The 18,186-nt window shown below is 33.9% G+C and overlaps 3 protein-coding genes across 4 annotated transcripts in view; 2 read left to right on the plus strand and 1 right to left on the minus strand.

Annotated features, from left to right (window-relative positions):
• Nucleotides 1–1,470: 1,470 nt before the first annotated feature.
• LOC143731040 (fibrinogen-like protein 1-like protein) lies at nt 1,471–9,703 on the minus strand. Its single transcript, XM_077221682.1, has 2 exons — nt 9,416–9,703; nt 1,471–2,510 (listed from the first exon to the last, which is right to left on the minus strand). The coding sequence occupies exons 1-2, from the start codon at nt 9,558–9,560 to the stop codon at nt 1,816–1,818; spliced, it is 840 nt and encodes a 279-aa protein (XP_077077797.1). The 5' UTR covers nt 9,561–9,703; the 3' UTR covers nt 1,471–1,815.
• An 834-nt stretch (nt 9,704–10,537) lies between these two features.
• emc7a (ER membrane protein complex subunit 7a) lies at nt 10,538–17,306 on the plus strand. The gene is made up of 4 exons (XM_077221680.1): nt 10,538–11,292; nt 12,230–12,349; nt 15,828–16,047; nt 16,601–17,306. The coding sequence occupies exons 1-4, from the start codon at nt 11,006–11,008 to the stop codon at nt 16,826–16,828; spliced, it is 855 nt and encodes a 284-aa protein (XP_077077795.1). The 5' UTR covers nt 10,538–11,005; the 3' UTR covers nt 16,829–17,306.
• A 673-nt stretch (nt 17,307–17,979) lies between these two features.
• acp7 (acid phosphatase 7, tartrate resistant (putative)) overlaps nt 17,980–18,186 on the plus strand; it is a 30,459-nt gene continuing 30,252 nt past the window's right edge. The window contains exon 1 of one of the 2 annotated variants that reach the window (XM_077221735.1): nt 17,980–18,097. The gene's annotated coding sequence lies outside the window, so the exon portion shown is untranslated. The remainder of the gene's footprint in view (nt 18,098–18,186) is intronic. The other variant, XM_077221736.1, reaches the window with a different exon arrangement.

Genomic DNA, 18,186 nt, shown 5'->3' on the forward strand with positions numbered 1-18,186 from the left:
ATGATGGTGAACAAACATGTCAGAACTTTCTATTCTCATCGGCTTTAATGCTTGGAGGATTGAAACCGCACTGCAAAAAGCATCAGTGTTTCTGACTTGTTTTCCAGCACAAATAAACATTCTTAAATCAAGATACATTTAAAGAAGCAAAATGACGGAAGATCAGAAGAGAAGTTGATGAAAATGAAGTGAGTTTGTGTTAAAAACAAGAAATAATCTTGTTTTCCTTTTAAATTAAGATGTTTTTTCTGACTCCATTGGCAGATATTTTTTCTTGTTTTAAGCACAAACTCACTTCAATTTAATACATTTTTCAGAAACAAGACTTAATATCTCTTCAGTCATTTTGCTTCTCCAGTAAATGTATCTTGATTTATGAATGTTTATATATTTGTGTTGTAACACCAGACAGAAACACTGTAATCTGCAGTGTGTCTTCGGGTCTGTTAATTCCCTGTAATCGTGTGTGTGATCAGTTTTATGAGAGTTTTTGTACTTCAGTACAAATAAATCTGACATTTAAATGTTTATTGAATAAAAAAAGAAATAGATAATTGATCTTCATGTGTTGAATGGGTTAATAATTCAACCCTACTTTTTTACAAGTTTTTGATTAAAACATGAAAAAAGATGTTTGCCATTGGGGTCAGAAAAATAATCTTATTTTTCCTTTTGATTCAGATTATTCTTTCTTTTCTTATTCGCAAACAACATTTTTTTAACTCATCTTTGATCAGCAAAATTACAAATGTAAAGTTTTTTCCTTGAAAAAATGTTCTTCATGCCTTAAAATATCTTGAATGTAACTCGACACCCTTGCCTCATTTAGTATGCGCGGTTCTATGAATATGCAAATGAGCCCCGCCTCCACTCACCCACTCACTCTCTCAGAGATCCACTCGTTGGCGATCACACGTTGATCTGATTGGTTACAAGGTAGTTTGTGACGTCAGAAACACCAGCGATTTCAAAGCGTGTTTTTGAGACTGTCTTTGGTCCACTGCAGTTTTAAGCAGAAAATACTCAGCAATGCTGTCGACTTATGAATTTACACATGATTTGTCTTAAAGCATATTGAAAACACCACATAGACATATAAACAACATTAAAAGCTGGATTTTCACCACAGGTGAAAACACTCTGTCACAATTTTTTTTTTAAAACATCACAACATTTTGTGAGATTTCTCTGAAACCTCTCCAGTCAAGTCCCCTTTATTTATACAGCGCGTTTAACAATTCAGATTGTTTCAAAGCAGCTTTACAGAGATAACAGGAAATTAATTGAACAGAGATTGTTTTGGTTTTACAGTAAATACATCTTTTTTGAAGGAATCATTTTACAAGCTATAATAAATGATCTGGGGGGATTTTGAGCTGAAACACATTCTGGGGACACCGTAGATTTATATTACATCTTGTGAAAAGGGGTAATTACTATTAATTACGTAAGGTGACATAAGTAACTGTATGTCACCTTTAAAGCATATTAAAAACACCACATAGACATATAAACAACATTAAAAGCTGGATTTCCACCACAGGGGGATTTTAATTAAAAATATCAGTAATTTCTGTGAGATACATCTCCAGTAAATTCATCGGTAACACTTTATTTGACAGTGTCCTTGTTACATATGTTACATGTACTTACCGTAGTAATAACAGTAAACTATGCATAATTACATGCAACTAACCCTCAACCAAACCCTAATCCTACCCAAACTCTATAGTAAGTACATGTTGTTAATTATTATAACTCAGTTCTTAAATGTATAATTACATTGTTCATCTTGTTTGAATGATCTTTAGATGCTCAGAGCTCGTCTCTGGCACAGTCTCCGGAGCGAACGATCTTGACCTGATCTGAAGGTCTCACCATCATCCAGGCGTATTTGCACAAGTGCTCTTTATTACAGTCCTTCTGCCAGTAGATGACGTTCCTGCGGTTGAGGTTCGCGCCGGCGCATGCGTCATACCACCACCCTCCGCCCGCAACGCCCTGGAACTCCAGCTTAGCGCAGTTCTGGAAGTAGTTGTCGTTGTCCCGGTCTCGGGTGGTGAAGCGCTGGTTATCGTGGAGATAGTTCTCGGTGTCGAGCGTGAGAGCGTCCGCCGCCGTGCCCTGAAACGGACCCAAACGCAGGCGGTACTGGGCGTTCTCGTCCTCCACCAGAACCGGGTCGTACTCGCCGGTCTTGGTCATCGCATCCTGGTCCACTAGCTTGACGGCGAGCTTGTAGCGCACGGGTCCGCCGGTGAGCTGGTGCAGATGCTCGTTGCCCAGCCAGTGGTTCCCGGTGAGCGACCCGAAGCCTCGCTTGTACTCGGCCCAGGTTCTGTCGAAGTCAACGCTGCTGTTGACCGTGATGTGCTGGACCACCGTCCACCCGCCCTCGCTCATGGCACAGAACACCGCGATCGGCGAGTCTCCGGGTCGGATCAGGTACAGCCCGTCCCGAACCTGACCGCCAGAGCTCAGCCACAGATCATGACAGTCCCGGGGAATCTCTGAGAGAACAAGAAATAAATTAAAGCTATATATATATATCATACTAAAATACTAAAATTTGTGCTGGGCAACGATTAACCACGATTAATTGCATCCTAAATAAAAGTATAAACTGTATTTCTACATAAAGTAGTGCTGGGCAATGAATAATCGTGATTAATCGCATCCAAAATAAAAGTATAAACTGTATTATTTACATAAAGTAGTCTTGGGCAATGAATAATCGTGATTAATCGCATCCAAAATAAAAGTATAAACTGTATTATTTACATAAAGTAGTGCTGGGCAATGAATAATCATGATTAATCGCATCCAAAATAAAAGTATAAACTGTATTATTTACATAAAGTAGTGCTGGGCAATGAATAATCATGATTAATCGCATCCAAAATAAAAGTATAAACTGTATTATTTACATAAAGTAGTGCTGGGCAATGAATAATCGCAATTATTCGCATCCAAAATAAAAGTATAAACTGTATTATTTACATAAAGTAGTACTGGGCAATGAATAATCACGATTAATCGCATCCAAAATAAAAGTATAAACTGTATTATTTAAATATAGTAGTGCTGGGCAATGAATAATCACGATTAATCGCATCCAAAATAAAAGTATAAACTGTATTATTTACATATAGTAGTGCTGGGCAATGAATAATCGTGATTAATCGCATCCAAAATAAAAGTATAAACTGTATTATTTACATAAAGTAGTGCTGGGCAATGAATAATCACGATTAATCGCATCCAAAATAAAAGTATAAACTGTATTATTTACATAAAGTAGTGCTGGGCAATGAATAATCACGATTAATCGCATCCAAAATAAAAGTATAAACTGTATTATTTACATAAAGTAGTGCTGGGCAATGAATAATCACGATTAATCGCATCCAAAATAAAAGTATAAACTGTATTATTTACATAAAGTAGTACTGGGCAATGAATAATCGCAATTAATCACATCCAAAATAAAAGTACAAACTGTATTATTTACATAAAGTAGTACTGGGCAATGAATAATCACGATTAATCGCATCCAAAATAAAAGTATAAACTGTATTATTTACATATAGTAGTGCTGGGCAATGAATAATCGTGATTAATCGCATCCAAAATAAAAGTATAAACTGTATTATTTACATAAAGTAGTGCTGGGCAATGAATAATCACGATTAATCGCATCCAAAATAAAAGTACAAACTGTATTATTTACATAAAGTAGTGCTGGGCAATGAATAATCACGATTAATCGCATCCAAAATAAAAGTATAAACTGTATTATTTACATAAAGTAGTGCTGGGCAATGAATAATCACGATTAATCGCATCCAAAATAAAAGTATAAACTGTATTATTTACATAAAGTAGTACTGGGCAATGAATAATCGCAATTAATCACATCCAAAATAAAAGTATAAACTGTATTATTTACATAAAGTAGTGCTGGGCAATGAATAATCGCAATTAATCGCATCCAAAATAAAAGTATAAACTGTATTATTTACATAAAGTAGTGCTGGGCAATGAATAATCACGATTAATCGCATCCAAAATAAAAGTATAAACTGTATTATTTACATAAAGTAGTACTGGGCAATGAATAATCGCAATTAATCACATCCAAAATAAAAGTACAAACTGTATTATTTACATAAAGTAGTGCTGGGCAATGAATAATCGCAATTAATCACATCCAAAATAAAAGTACAAACTGTATTATTTACATAAAGTAGTACTGGGCAATGAATAATCACGATTAATCACATCCAAAATAAAAGTACAAACTGTATTATTTACATAAAGTAGTGCTGGGCAATGAATAATCGCAATTAATCACATCCAAAATAAAAGTATAAACTGTATTATTTACATAAAGTAGTGCTGGGCAATGAATAATCACGATTAATCACATCCAAAATAAAAGTATAAACTGTATTATTTACATAAAGTAGTGCTGGGCAATGAATAATCGCGATTAATCGCATCCAAAATAAAAGTATATACTGTATTATTTACATAAAGTAGTGCTGGGCAATGAATAATCGCAATTAATCGCATCCAAAATAAAAGTATAAACTGTATTATTTACATAAAGTAGTGCTGGGCAATGAATAATCGTGATTAATCGCATCCAAAATAAAAGTATAAACTGTATTATTTACATAAAGTAGTGCTGGGCAATGAATAATCACGATTAATCGCATCCAAAATAAAAGTACAAACTGTATTATTTACATAAAGTAGTGCTGGGCAATGAATAATCACGATTAATCGCATCCAAAATAAAAGTACAAACTGTATTATTTACATAAAGTAGTGCTGGGCAATGAATAATCGCAATTAATCGCATCCAAAATAAAAGTATAAACTGTCATTTTACATAAAGTAGTGCTGGGCAATGAATAATCACGATTAATCGCATCCAAAATAAAAGTATAAACTATATTCATATTTATACAAATTAGTGCTGGGCAACAATTAATCGCATCCAAAATAAAATTATAAACTGTATTATTTACATAAAGTAGTGCTGGGCAATGAATAATCACGATTAATTGCATCCAAAATAAAAGTATAAACTGTATTATTTACATAAAGTAGTGCTGGGCAATGAATAATCGCAATTAATTGCATCCAAAATAAAAGTATAAACTGTATTATTTACATAAAGTAGTGCTGGGCAATGAATAATCGTGATTAATCGCATCCAAAATAAAAGTATAAACTGTATTATTTACATAAAGTAGTGCTGGGCAATGAATAATCACGATTAATCGCATCCAAAATAAAAGTATAAACTGTATTATTTACATAAAGTAGTACTGGGCAATGAATAATCGCAATTAATCACATCCAAAATAAAAGTACAAACTGTATTATTTACATAAAGTAGTACTGGGCAATGAATAATCGCAATTAATCACATCCAAAATAAAAGTACAAACTGTATTATTTACATAAAGTAGTACTGGGCAATGAATAATCACGATTAATCACATCCAAAATAAAAGTACAAACTGTATTATTTACATAAAGTAGTGCTGGGCAATGAATAATCGCAATTAATCACATCCAAAATAAAAGTATAAACTGTATTATTTACATAAAGTAGTGCTGGGCAATGAATAATCACGATTAATCACATCCAAAATAAAAGTATAAACTGTATTATTTACATAAAGTAGTGCTGGGCAATGAATAATCGCGATTAATCGCATCCAAAATAAAAGTATATACTGTATTATTTACATAAAGTAGTGCTGGGCAATGAATAATCACGATTAATCGCATCCAAAATAAAAGTATATACTGTATTATTTACATAAAGTAGTGCTGGGCAATGAATAATCGCAATTAATCGCATCCAAAATAAAAGTATAAACTGTATTATTTACATAAAGTAGTGCTGGGCAATGAATAATCGCAATTAATCGCATCCAAAATAAAAGTATAAACTGTATTATTTACATAAAGTAGTGCTGGGCAATGAATAATCGCGATTAATCGCATCCAAAATAAAAGTATATACTGTATTATTTACATAAAGTAGTGCTGGGCAATGAATAATCGCAATTAATCGCATCCAAAATAAAAGTATAAACTGTATTATTTACATAAAGTAGTGCTGGGCAATGAATAATCGTGATTAATCGCATCCAAAATAAAAGTATAAACTGTATTATTTACATAAAGTAGTGCTGGGCAATGAATAATCACGATTAATCGCATCCAAAATAAAAGTACAAACTGTATTATTTACATAAAGTAGTGCTGGGCAATGAATAATCACGATTAATCGCATCCAAAATAAAAGTACAAACTGTATTATTTACATAAAGTAGTGCTGGGCAATGAATAATCGCAATTAATCGCATCCAAAATAAAAGTATAAACTGTCATTTTACATAAAGTAGTGCTGGGCAATGAATAATCACGATTAATCGCATCCAAAATAAAAGTATAAACTATATTCATATTTATACAAATTAGTGCTGGGCAACAATTAATCGCATCCAAAATAAAATTATAAACTGTATTATTTACATAAAGTAGTGCTGGGCAATGAATAATCACGATTAATTGCATCCAAAATAAAAGTATAAACTGTATTATTTACATAAAGTAGTGCTGGGCAATGAATAATCACGATTAATCACATCCAAAATAAAAGTATAAACTGTATTATTTACATAAAGTAGTGCTGGGCAATGAATAATCGCGATTAATCGCATCCAAAATAAAAGTATATACTGTATTATTTACATAAAGTAGTGCTGGGCAATGAATAATCGCAATTAATCGCATCCAAAATAAAAGTATAAACTGTATTATTTACATAAAGTAGTGCTGGGCAATGAATAATCGTGATTAATCGCATCCAAAATAAAAGTATAAACTGTATTATTTACATAAAGTAGTGCTGGGCAATGAATAATCACGATTAATCGCATCCAAAATAAAAGTACAAACTGTATTATTTACATAAAGTAGTGCTGGGCAATGAATAATCACGATTAATCGCATCCAAAATAAAAGTACAAACTGTATTATTTACATAAAGTAGTGCTGGGCAATGAATAATCGCAATTAATCGCATCCAAAATAAAAGTATAAACTGTCATTTTACATAAAGTAGTGCTGGGCAATGAATAATCACGATTAATCGCATCCAAAATAAAAGTATAAACTATATTCATATTTATACAAATTAGTGCTGGGCAACAATTAATCGCATCCAAAATAAAAGTATAAACTGTATTATTTACATAAAGTAGTGCTGGGCAATGAATAATCACGATTAATTGCATCCAAAATAAAAGTATAAACTGTATTATTTACATAAAGTAGTACTGGGCAATGAATAATCACGATTAATTGCATCCAAAATAAAAGTATAAACTGTATTATTTACATAAAGTAGTACTGGGCAATGAATAATCACGATTAATTGCATCCAAAATAAAAGTATAAACTGTATTATTTACATAAAGTAGTGCTGGGCAATGAATAATCGCAATTAATTGCATCCAAAATAAAAGTATAAACTGTATTATTTACATAAAGTAGTGCTGGGCAATGAATAATCGCGATTAATCGCATCCAAAATAAAAGTATAAACTGTATTATTTACATAAAGTAGTGCTGGGCAATGAATAATCGCGATTAATCACATCCAAAATAAAAGTATAAACTATATTAATATTTATACAAATTAGTGCTGGGCAATGAGTAATCGCGATTAATCACATCCAAAATAAAAGTATAAACTATATTAATATTTATACAAATTAGTGCTGGGCAACAATTAATCGCATCCAAAATAAAATTATAAACTGTATTATTTACATAAAGTAGTACTGGGCAATGAATAATCACGATTAATCACATCCAAAATAAAAGTACAAACTGTATTATTTACATAAAGTAGTGCTGGGCAATGAATAATCACGATTAATTGCATCCAAAATAAAAGTATAAACTGTATTATTTACATAAAGTAGTGCTGGGCAATGAATAATCGCAATTAATTGCATCCAAAATAAAAGTATAAACGGTATTATTTACAAAAAGTAGTGCTGGGCAACGATTCAAAATAAAAGTTCCATCAGACTCTTTATTCATCCTCCTCTGACTGCGGTTCATCAGTGATGCTGTTCTTATTGTTTACTAAAGCTGGAAGCATTACAAATCGTTTTTGGAAATAAATCTGGAATAAAATATAACTATTAAATCAAAATATTGCCTTGGCACCTAACTGAAATAAATGTTTAAGTTGAAGTATTAACATTTGTAAAGTTGAAAAAATATATATATATACATATATATATATATATATATATATATATATATATATATATATATATATATATATATATATATATGTATGTATATTTATTGATGTATAATGAAAGCTAAATTGAAGTATTAAAAAAAAGACAAAGAAAAATAAACGTTGCCTTGGCAAATTACTGAAATAAATACGTTTAAGTTGAAGTACTAACTCTTCTTAAAATAATAATAATAATATATATTCAAAATATATTTTTTAAAAACATTAAATCCTAATAGAAATGTTAAAAAATAAGAAGAAATGTAATAAATATAAGAAACTGTAATAAATGTTTAAGTTAAAGCCCTACATTGTCTAAAATAAAACATAATAAAATATTTAAAAGAATATAAAAACAAATCAAAGATGATGATATATTTATATATATGTTTAATTAATTTATATATATATTTATAATTGCTAAAATATATTACAAAAGCTAAATAGGACTATATAAAAATTTAAATATAGTTTTAATTTATTTTTACATTCTTTTATATATTTTATTTTTGTTTTAGAAATTTTAACTTAAACACATTTTCTCATATTTATTACAACATTTCTTATTTAACATATTTATAAATACGTTAAAGTTGAAGTAATTAGCATTTAAAAAACATAAAACAGAAATTGTATTACTAATAGATATGTTTAATAAAAAGACTTGTAATAAATAAAATAAGCTGTAATAAGTATGTTTAAGTTAAAATGTCTAAGAAAACACATGCTTGTCTTGATAATCTTTCATCATTTCATTAATCAGAAGCCATTATCTCTGAGCTGATGTAATTACTCTTTATTATATGAACACACCCTGAGTCCTTGACCTTTGACCTCTGCTCTAATGGCTCACATTTTGTTCATGTCAGAATGTGTTAGTGGAGTAAAGTAATGAAAACTGCTCTAAATCCACTCAAACATACTAGTATTTATATATATCTGAAAAATGAGGGCCTCAATAAAGTTTTTGAGTTTGATTTACTTGATTTACTATCTTATTATATAATCACTGTGACTTCATAAAGATGCAGGACTACAGAGATATTTGAGTATTAACTATGATCTGACCTTTGTGTCCGAGGTTCAGGATGAGTTTGTGCTCTTCGGGAGCGAGCATGTGCATGTTTTCAGCAGGAGACGCTTCAGTCAGATCCAGAACCAGAACCAGAACCACACAGACCCACAGCATCCTCATCCTCATCCTCATCCTCATCCTCGATCCGTGTGACTGGGAGAATCCTGAGATTCAGAGAGAACGAGCCGCTCACTATCAGCTCTGGACTTCAGCACTGGAGGGTTCAGCGTTTATCTGGACTCTTCATGTACGCCAGCTTCACTTGCTTTATCTGATTGCTTTATCTGACTGTGTGTTGCAATGACCCGATTACCAGCCGAGCCCAGACCTCCGGATTCACATGTGGAACTCACAAACACCAACAAACAGGTGGAAGAAACACGTTTAAGTTGAAGTACTAACATTTCTAAAATTAAAAATAATAAAATTAAAAATTAAAATAAAATATAAATATTTAATTTTAAAAAAGCCCATAAATCTTAAACTAAAATTGAAAACCAAAAATATACATAAAAGTGAATTGAACATATTAATACACACTATAAAAGTATACAAATAAAAAAACAGTTCTAAAATATTAATAAATACTACAGTAGTATACAAAAAATATACTGACAAATACAAAAAAAAAAAGGTTCCTGTTTTCATGAACACAACCAGATTGTATTTCACCTCAAATTGCATTACTGGAATACTTTTTGAAGTATTTTATACATCATGGTTCATTTATGTTGATTTTGGAAAAATATATATATTTCAGTACTGTATTACAGCAACAAGAATCTAATGAGAGTCATCATGAACAATAATGAGATATTTGGAAATATATTGTGGAAAATATTGTGACAATATTAAACAGTTTGATAGTCGGTTTTATTTTCTGGTGATTTTTGTGATTATGATCGTCAGATTCAGTGGATCATCATTCATCACACAAACACACAAGTCACAAGATCAGTGTTTAATGAACTTTGTGTTTAGTGCTCCACTTCCGCGTGTGTGTGTGTGTGTGTGTGTGTGTGTGTGTGTGTGTGTGTGTGTGTGTGTGTGTGTGTGTGTGTGTGTGTGTGTGTGTGTTTCAGAATGCGTGTGTGTTTGGGTTTGAGAGAGAGAGAGAGAGTGCGTATGTGTGTGTGACAGTGTGGGTGTGTGTGTGCTCGTTTGCATTTAAAGACACACACACTCACACACACACACACACACACACACACACACACACACACACACACACACACACTCACTCACCTCTGCTAAATATAGATTCAGTCTCTGTCCATAAATGTCATAGCTACTGGGCTCATTTGACAAATACGCGCGCGCGCGCACAAACACACACAGCTTATGAAATGAGACGCAACACTTTCGAAACACATTTTCTGTTGAACTAAAACAATAATCTCTGAAATAAAAATAAAATAGATGTTGAATAAAGTCTGTGACATCATCACGCAGCGCCTGTCAAACTCTGACTGACAGCAGACAGTAATGTAAACCGTCACGTGCTGGTGTATTTGTACCCGAAAGGAAACAACAGCTTTAATAACAAACGATTGACGAAAACCAGGAAAACACGCATCGATCCGATGGAGACGCGCGTGGGATCTCGTGCGTGCGCGTGCGTCGCGCTGCTGCTGCTCGCGTTGCACGCGAGTCTCGGTCACGAACACATTAAAATACTGGAGGATGAAGAGACACCAGAAGACGTGAAGTCGAGGACACCTGAGGAAGATCAGGTGAGGTTCAGGAGTCCTGGAGGAGATGTGAGGGTTCAGGTGTTGGGTCGAGCTCTGGTTCCGGGAGTCAGAACTCAGGACTGGATCTCTAATGCTCGGGTTCTGCTGGACGGAGACACACATGTGGGATTCATCAGGTGCGTGTAAACACACACACACACACACACACACACACACACACACACACACACACACACACACACACACACACACACACACACACACACACACACACACACACACACCTGAGACCAGTGTTGCTTTTGAAAGTTATGTTACATTACTTTTGCGTTACTTTTTTCTCCCCTGGGCTGGGCTTGCTTGTTTGTTTGTTTGTTTTTTAATAAGAAAAAAGTTATATTTTTGGCAAATGTTAAGGCCCTTTCACACCAAAAGAGAAAAGGATAAGACTCAAGGCTGAAGGAAATGCGTATTTACGTACACACACACACACACACACACACACACACTCACACACACACACACACACACACACACACACACACATACACACACAACACCTTACTTTTTCTAACGTGTTCTTAACGCAAGTAAAACAATCTCTTTAGGTTTAAATAATGTTCCCCAAAACATTCCCAGAATTTTCCCAGAACCTCCTCAGTATATTTCCAGAATGTTCTTATTTGGTTCCCAAAAATAACAGGAACATATGGCAGTTTGTTTCCGCATAATAAAACATTATAAAAGACAACAGTTATAACGTCAGAATTGTATGGAAGCTTGTTTCCGCCACAGAATGAAAAATAAAAGTTAATTGCGACTTTTATCTCACAATTCTGACTTTTTTTCTATTATAAAGTCAGAATTGCGAGAAATAAACTTAAAATTTAGATTGTTTCCCCCTCAAAATTGCATGTTTATATCTCGCAATTCTGCCTGACTTTATAACACGCAATTGTGAGATATAAAAGAAAAAAAGTCAGAATTTCGACTTTATATCTCGGAAGTCTGAGAAATAAAGTCAGATGTTAAAGAACATTGATAAATAAGGGTTTTATAATTTAATGGGAACATCGGCACAACGTTGTATTTGTGTCCTGCTGATTTCTGCAGAGAAGATGGAGGTTTCTCCGTCAGTGACGTTCCCTCGGGATCGTATGTTCTGGAAATCTCCTCTCCAACCTACAGATTCCAGCCTGTCCGAGTCGACATCACGGCTACTGGGAAGATGAGGTGTGTGTGGATGTAAAACACATTACATAAGGCCACATCAGTGTTTGTGCAAAACTAACCACTCACACTCACAGAGGAGTGTTAGATCTGCGGTTACAGTGATTTTAATGCGTTTTGAAATCAGTTACGATGGCTGTTAAACATGATGCTGGGTAGTTGTTAACAAATTACATGAGGAGAATTGTAGTTAGTATTGTAATCTATTAGATTACACATTTCAGGTAATGTATTCTTACTACTTTTGATTACTTTTGACCCTCATAGATTTTTAAATAGGATTTATTTTGTATCATATTGATCTAAAAATACAAAGAGAAAGATGATGCATTCCTGTCTTTGTTATTAACAGGGTAGTTCACTTTAAAGTGAAAATTACCTCATGATTTACTCGGCCTCAAGTCATCCCTAGGTGTATATGACTTTCTTCTTTCAGACAAATACAATCAGAGTTAAATTTAAAAATATCCTGGCTCTTCCAAGCTTTATAATGGTTCATCTATCCATCATAAAAGTCCATCTATCCATCATAAAAGTGCATCTGTCCATCATAAAAGTCCATCTGTCCATCATAAAAGTGCATCTGTCCATCATAAAAGTCCATCTGTCCATCATAAAAGTGCATCTGTCCATCATAAAAGTGCATCTGTCCATCATAAAAGTGCATCTGTCCATCATAAAAGTGCATCTATCCATCATAAAAGTGCATCTATCCATCATAAAAGTGCATCTGTCCATCATAAAAGTGCATCTATCCATCATAAAAGTGCATCTGTCCATCATAAAAGTGCATCTATCCATCATAAAAGTGCATCTATCCATCATAAAAGTGCATCTGTCCATCATAAAAGTGCATCTGTCCATCATAAAAGTGCATCTGTCCATCATAAAAGTGCATCTATCCATCATAAAAGTGCATCTGTCCATCATAAAAGTGCATCTATCCATCATAAAAGTGCATCTGTCCATCATAAAAGTGCATCTGTCCATCATAAAAGTGCATCTGTCCTTCATAAAAGTGCATCTATCCATCATAAAAGTGCATCTGTCCATCATAAAAGTGCATCTGTCCATCATAAAAGTGCATCTGTCCATCATAAAAGTGCATCTGTCCATCATAAAAGTGCATCTATCCATCATAAAAGTGCATCTGTCCATCATAAAAGTGCATCTATCCATCATAAAAGTGCATCTGTCCATCATAAAAGTGCATCTGTCCATCATAAAAGTGCATCTGTCCTTCATAAAAGTGCATCTATCCATCATAAAAGTGCATCTGTCCATCATAAAAGTGCATCTGTCCATCATAAAAGTGCATCTGTCCATCATAAAAGTGCATCTGTCCATCATAAAAGTGCATCTGTCCATCATAAAAGTGCATCTATCCATCATAAAAGTTCATCTGTCCATCATAAAAGTGCATCTATCCATCATAAAAGTGCATCTGTCCATCATAAAAGTGCATCTGTCCATCATAAAAGTGCATCTATCCTTCATATAAGTGCATCTATCCATCATAAAAGTGCATCTGTCCATCATAAAAGTGCATCTGTCCATCATAAAAGTGCATCTATCCTTCATAAAAGTGCATCTATCCATCATAAAAGTGCATCTATCCATCATAAAAGTGCATCTGTCCATCATAAAAGTGCATCTGTCCATCATAAAAGTGCATCTATCCATCATAAAAGTGCATCTGTCCATCATAAAAGTGCATCTATCCATCATAAAAGTGCATCTGTCCATCATAAAAGTGCATCTATCCATCATAAAAGTGCATCTGTCCATCATAAAAGTGCATCTGTCCATCATAAAAGTGCATCTGTCCTTCATAAAAGTGCATCTGTCCATCATAAAAGTGCATCTGTCCATCATAAAAGTGCATCTGTCCATCATAAAAGTGCATCTGTCCATCATAAAAGTGCATCTATCCATCATAAAAGTGCATCTGTCCATCATAAAAGTGCATCTGTCCATCATAAAAGTCCATCTGTCCATCATAAAAGTGCATCTGTCCATCATAAAAGTGCATCTATCCATCATAAAAGTTCATCTGTCCATCATAAAAGTGCATCTATCCATCATAAAAGTGCATCTGTCCATCATAAAAGTGCATCTATCCATCATAAAAGTGCATCTGTCCATCATAAAAGTGCATCTGTCCATCATAAAAGTCCATCTGTCCATCATAAAAGTGCATCTGTCCATCATAAAAGTGCATCTATCCATCATAAAAGTTCATCTGTCCATCATAAAAGTGCATCTATCCATCATAAAAGTGCATCTGTCCATCATAAAAGTGCATCTATCCATCATAAAAGTGCATCTGTCCATCATAAAAGTGCATCTGTCCATCATAAAAGTGCATCTGTCCTTCATAAAAGTGCATCTATCCATCATAAAAGTGCATCTGTCCATCATAAAAGTGCATCTGTCCATCATAAAAGTGCATCTGTCCATCATAAAAGTGCATCTGTCCATCATAAAAGTGCATCTGTCCATCATAAAAGTGCATCTATCCATCATAAAAGTTCATCTGTCCATCATAAAAGTGCATCTGTCCATCATAAAAGTGCATCTGTCCATCATAAAAGTGCATCTGTCCATCATAAAAGTGCATCTGTCCATCATAAAAGTGCATCTATCCTTCATATAAGTGCATCTATCCATCATAAAAGTGCATCTGTCCATCATAAAAGTGCATCTGTCCATCATAAAAGTGCATCTATCCTTCATAAAAGTGCATCTATCCATCATAAAAGTGCATCTATCCATCATAAAAGTGCATCTGTCCATCATAAAAGTGCATCTGTCCATCATAAAAGTGCATCTATCCATCATAAAAGTGCATCTGTCCATCATAAAAGTGCATCTATCCATCATAAAAGTGCATCTGTCCATCATAAAAGTGCATCTGTCCATCATAAAAGTGCATCTGTCCATCATAAAAGTGCATCTATCCATCATAAAAGTGCATCTGTCCATCATAAAAGTGCATCTGTCCATCATAAAAGTGCATCTATCCATCATAAAAGTGCATCTGTCCATCATAAAAGTGCATCTATCCATCATAAAAGTGCATCTGTCCTTCATAAAAGTGCATCTGTCCATCATAAAAGTGCATCTGTCCATCATAAAAGTGCATCTGTCCATCATAAAAGTGCATCTGTCCATCATAAAAGTGCATCTGTCCATCATAAAAGTGCATCTGTCCATCATAAAAGTGCATCTGTCCATCATAAAAGTGCATCTATCCATCATAAAAGTGCATCTATCCATCATAAAAGTGCATCTGTCCACACTGCTCCGGGGGGTTAATAAAGCTCCTTTAAAGTCAAGCGATGTGTTTGTGTAAGAAAAATGTCCATATTTAAAATAACTTCCGGCAGACGGCCGTAGACAAAAATTAACTGTAATCTGATTATGAGCATTTTAATATGTAATATGTAATATGTAATGAGATGACATGTAATGCGTTCAGGGCCCGTGTGGTGGACTACATCAGAACCTCAGAGGTGATCCGGCTCCCGTACCCTCTCCAGATGAGATGCACCGGCCCGCACTTATACTTCATCCAGCGGGAAACCTGGATCTGGTCCGACTTCCTCATGAACCCGATGGTTCTGATGATGGTTCTTCCTCTCCTCATCATTGTTCTCCTTCCTAAAGTCATGAACTCCAGTGATCCAGAGATGAAGCGGGTAATCAATCAAACTTTATTTATAAAGCAAGTCAAGTCTATTTCACTGATACAGCGCTTTAACAATATATTCAATTCAATTCAAATTTATTTGTATAGCGCTTTTCACAATACATATTGTTTCAAAGCAGCTTTACAGAAAGTGCATTTCAGAAATGTACATAGAAAAATACAGTTAGTTAATCATGTATTAATCATGTATCAATATAGAGTTTCACAGCAGCTTTACAGTGATAATAGGAGATTACAGTAACAGAGATTGTTTTTGCTTCACAGCAGATCTAGAATAAAGTTCTAGATAAAATAGTAGAGTAAAATAAAACATAAAATACATACTGTATATAAAGCATATAATACAGATAAAACAAATCAAGAGACATAAAACATAGGGAAAAATAAACATACCATAAAAACAGTACAATAAAAAATAAAAGGTCATTATCAGGTTTTAAAGGCCAAGGAGAAACGTTGTGTTTTAAGAAGTCACTCACAGATCATGTTTGATGTATAGCGCTTTCATATTTTTGATTATGATGATGTTCTTTCGTTTGAAGGAGATGGAGCAGTCGATGAACATGTTGAACTCAAACCAGGATCTTCCTGACGTCTCGGAGATCGTGACCAGGTTCTTCTCTCCGCCTAAAAGCCAAGGGAGAGCAGGGGGCGGAGCCAGGGCCTGTGTGGGCGGGGCTCCGGGTGTGAGGGGCGGGGCTTCTGGTGTAAGGGGCGGAGCTCCGAGGCGCAGATCAAAGTTGAATACGGCCGTGACATATAGTGAATAAAATGGCTAATTACTCATTACCGACAAACTCGACAGGTTTATCCGCTGCGTTTGGTGAAGCAATTACTTTTTTCAGAACACAATTTTTCTGTCAGTCAAATCATCTGTGTTTATATGTGTATTAACCGTTACAATCATTCAAGCTGCTTCTCCTACATTGGTTACATTTTACTATAAAGTTCCACTAGTTATTGTCAGTTAACTAACAGAGCAATACATTTGTTACATTATTTATTAATCATTTATTAACTGTTCATTGTTTGTTCATGTCCATCAATTAATATTAACATGAACTAACAGTGAACAATAGTTCTACATCTTTGTTAATCTGAACATTTACTGATACATTTTTAAGATCAAAAGTTGTATTTGTGAACTAACATGAACATTTTTATTAACTAACATTAACAAAGGTAATATATAGTGTAAAAATGTTGCTGATTGTTAGTTCCATTACTTTAAATAAATAAATACAAGTATTTCTTGTTTCTTTGTTTCCTTTCTTCACAAGTTGGTTTTATCATGGTCCCTAGTGTGTGTGTGTGTGTGTGTGTGTGTTTGTTTGTGCACACAATTTTGAGTGAGTCGAGTAAGTTACTCTACATAAGTAATTACCAGTGATAAAATATATATGGAATTGGGAAACCAAGAAATATCAGAAATATTTTTTATACTAATTGAAAATAATCGAATTGATTATATATATATATATATATATATATATATATATATATATATATATATATTCTTTAGTGAATGTAATTTGTATCTAGTTATCCTCAGCGCCTCACTCGCTGTAATGCTGAGATCCGCCGCCAGGAGTCGCTGTTACACGCGCTGATCTCACTGACTGACAGCTGCCAATCATCATACAGAGCACGAGAGCTGAAAAGAATATGGCAGACAGTAACAAATAACAACGAGACAAAATAAAATAAGAGACAGAAAAAGAGAAGGTAATCAATGCAATATAAACCGAAAGTATCATACAAACAGATTTTTCTTTTTTAAAGTTTTATTTTGTTGTTGTTCTCAGTCAATTAAATCAGTGTTGGTTATTTCTCGAGTCCTTTTATAAAAACGACGCGACATTATTGAGCGTCTGCAGGGCAAAACCGAAACAAACAATGACGTGAGCGCGCACGTCGCCGCACACACGTGGGAAAGGAGCGTCACGTGATCTGACGGGAAAAACAGCGATCATGTGACCAGCAGCTGAGCTGAAGCAGTTTGAGGAAACAAAACACACCAATCAGCATTAAACCAACAGGTTCGTGTGATCAGTTGCGTGTTTGTTAGTTTAACTTTAAATGCTTTTGTCTGTAAAAACTGCGTATTTATTTAGCTGAGAGTGTTTAT

This window comes from Siphateles boraxobius, unplaced genomic scaffold, assembly GCF_051911475.1.
Source record: "Siphateles boraxobius isolate OS27281-9 unplaced genomic scaffold, OSU_SipBor_1 85, whole genome shotgun sequence".
NCBI lineage: Eukaryota > Metazoa > Chordata > Actinopteri > Cypriniformes > Leuciscidae > Siphateles > Siphateles boraxobius.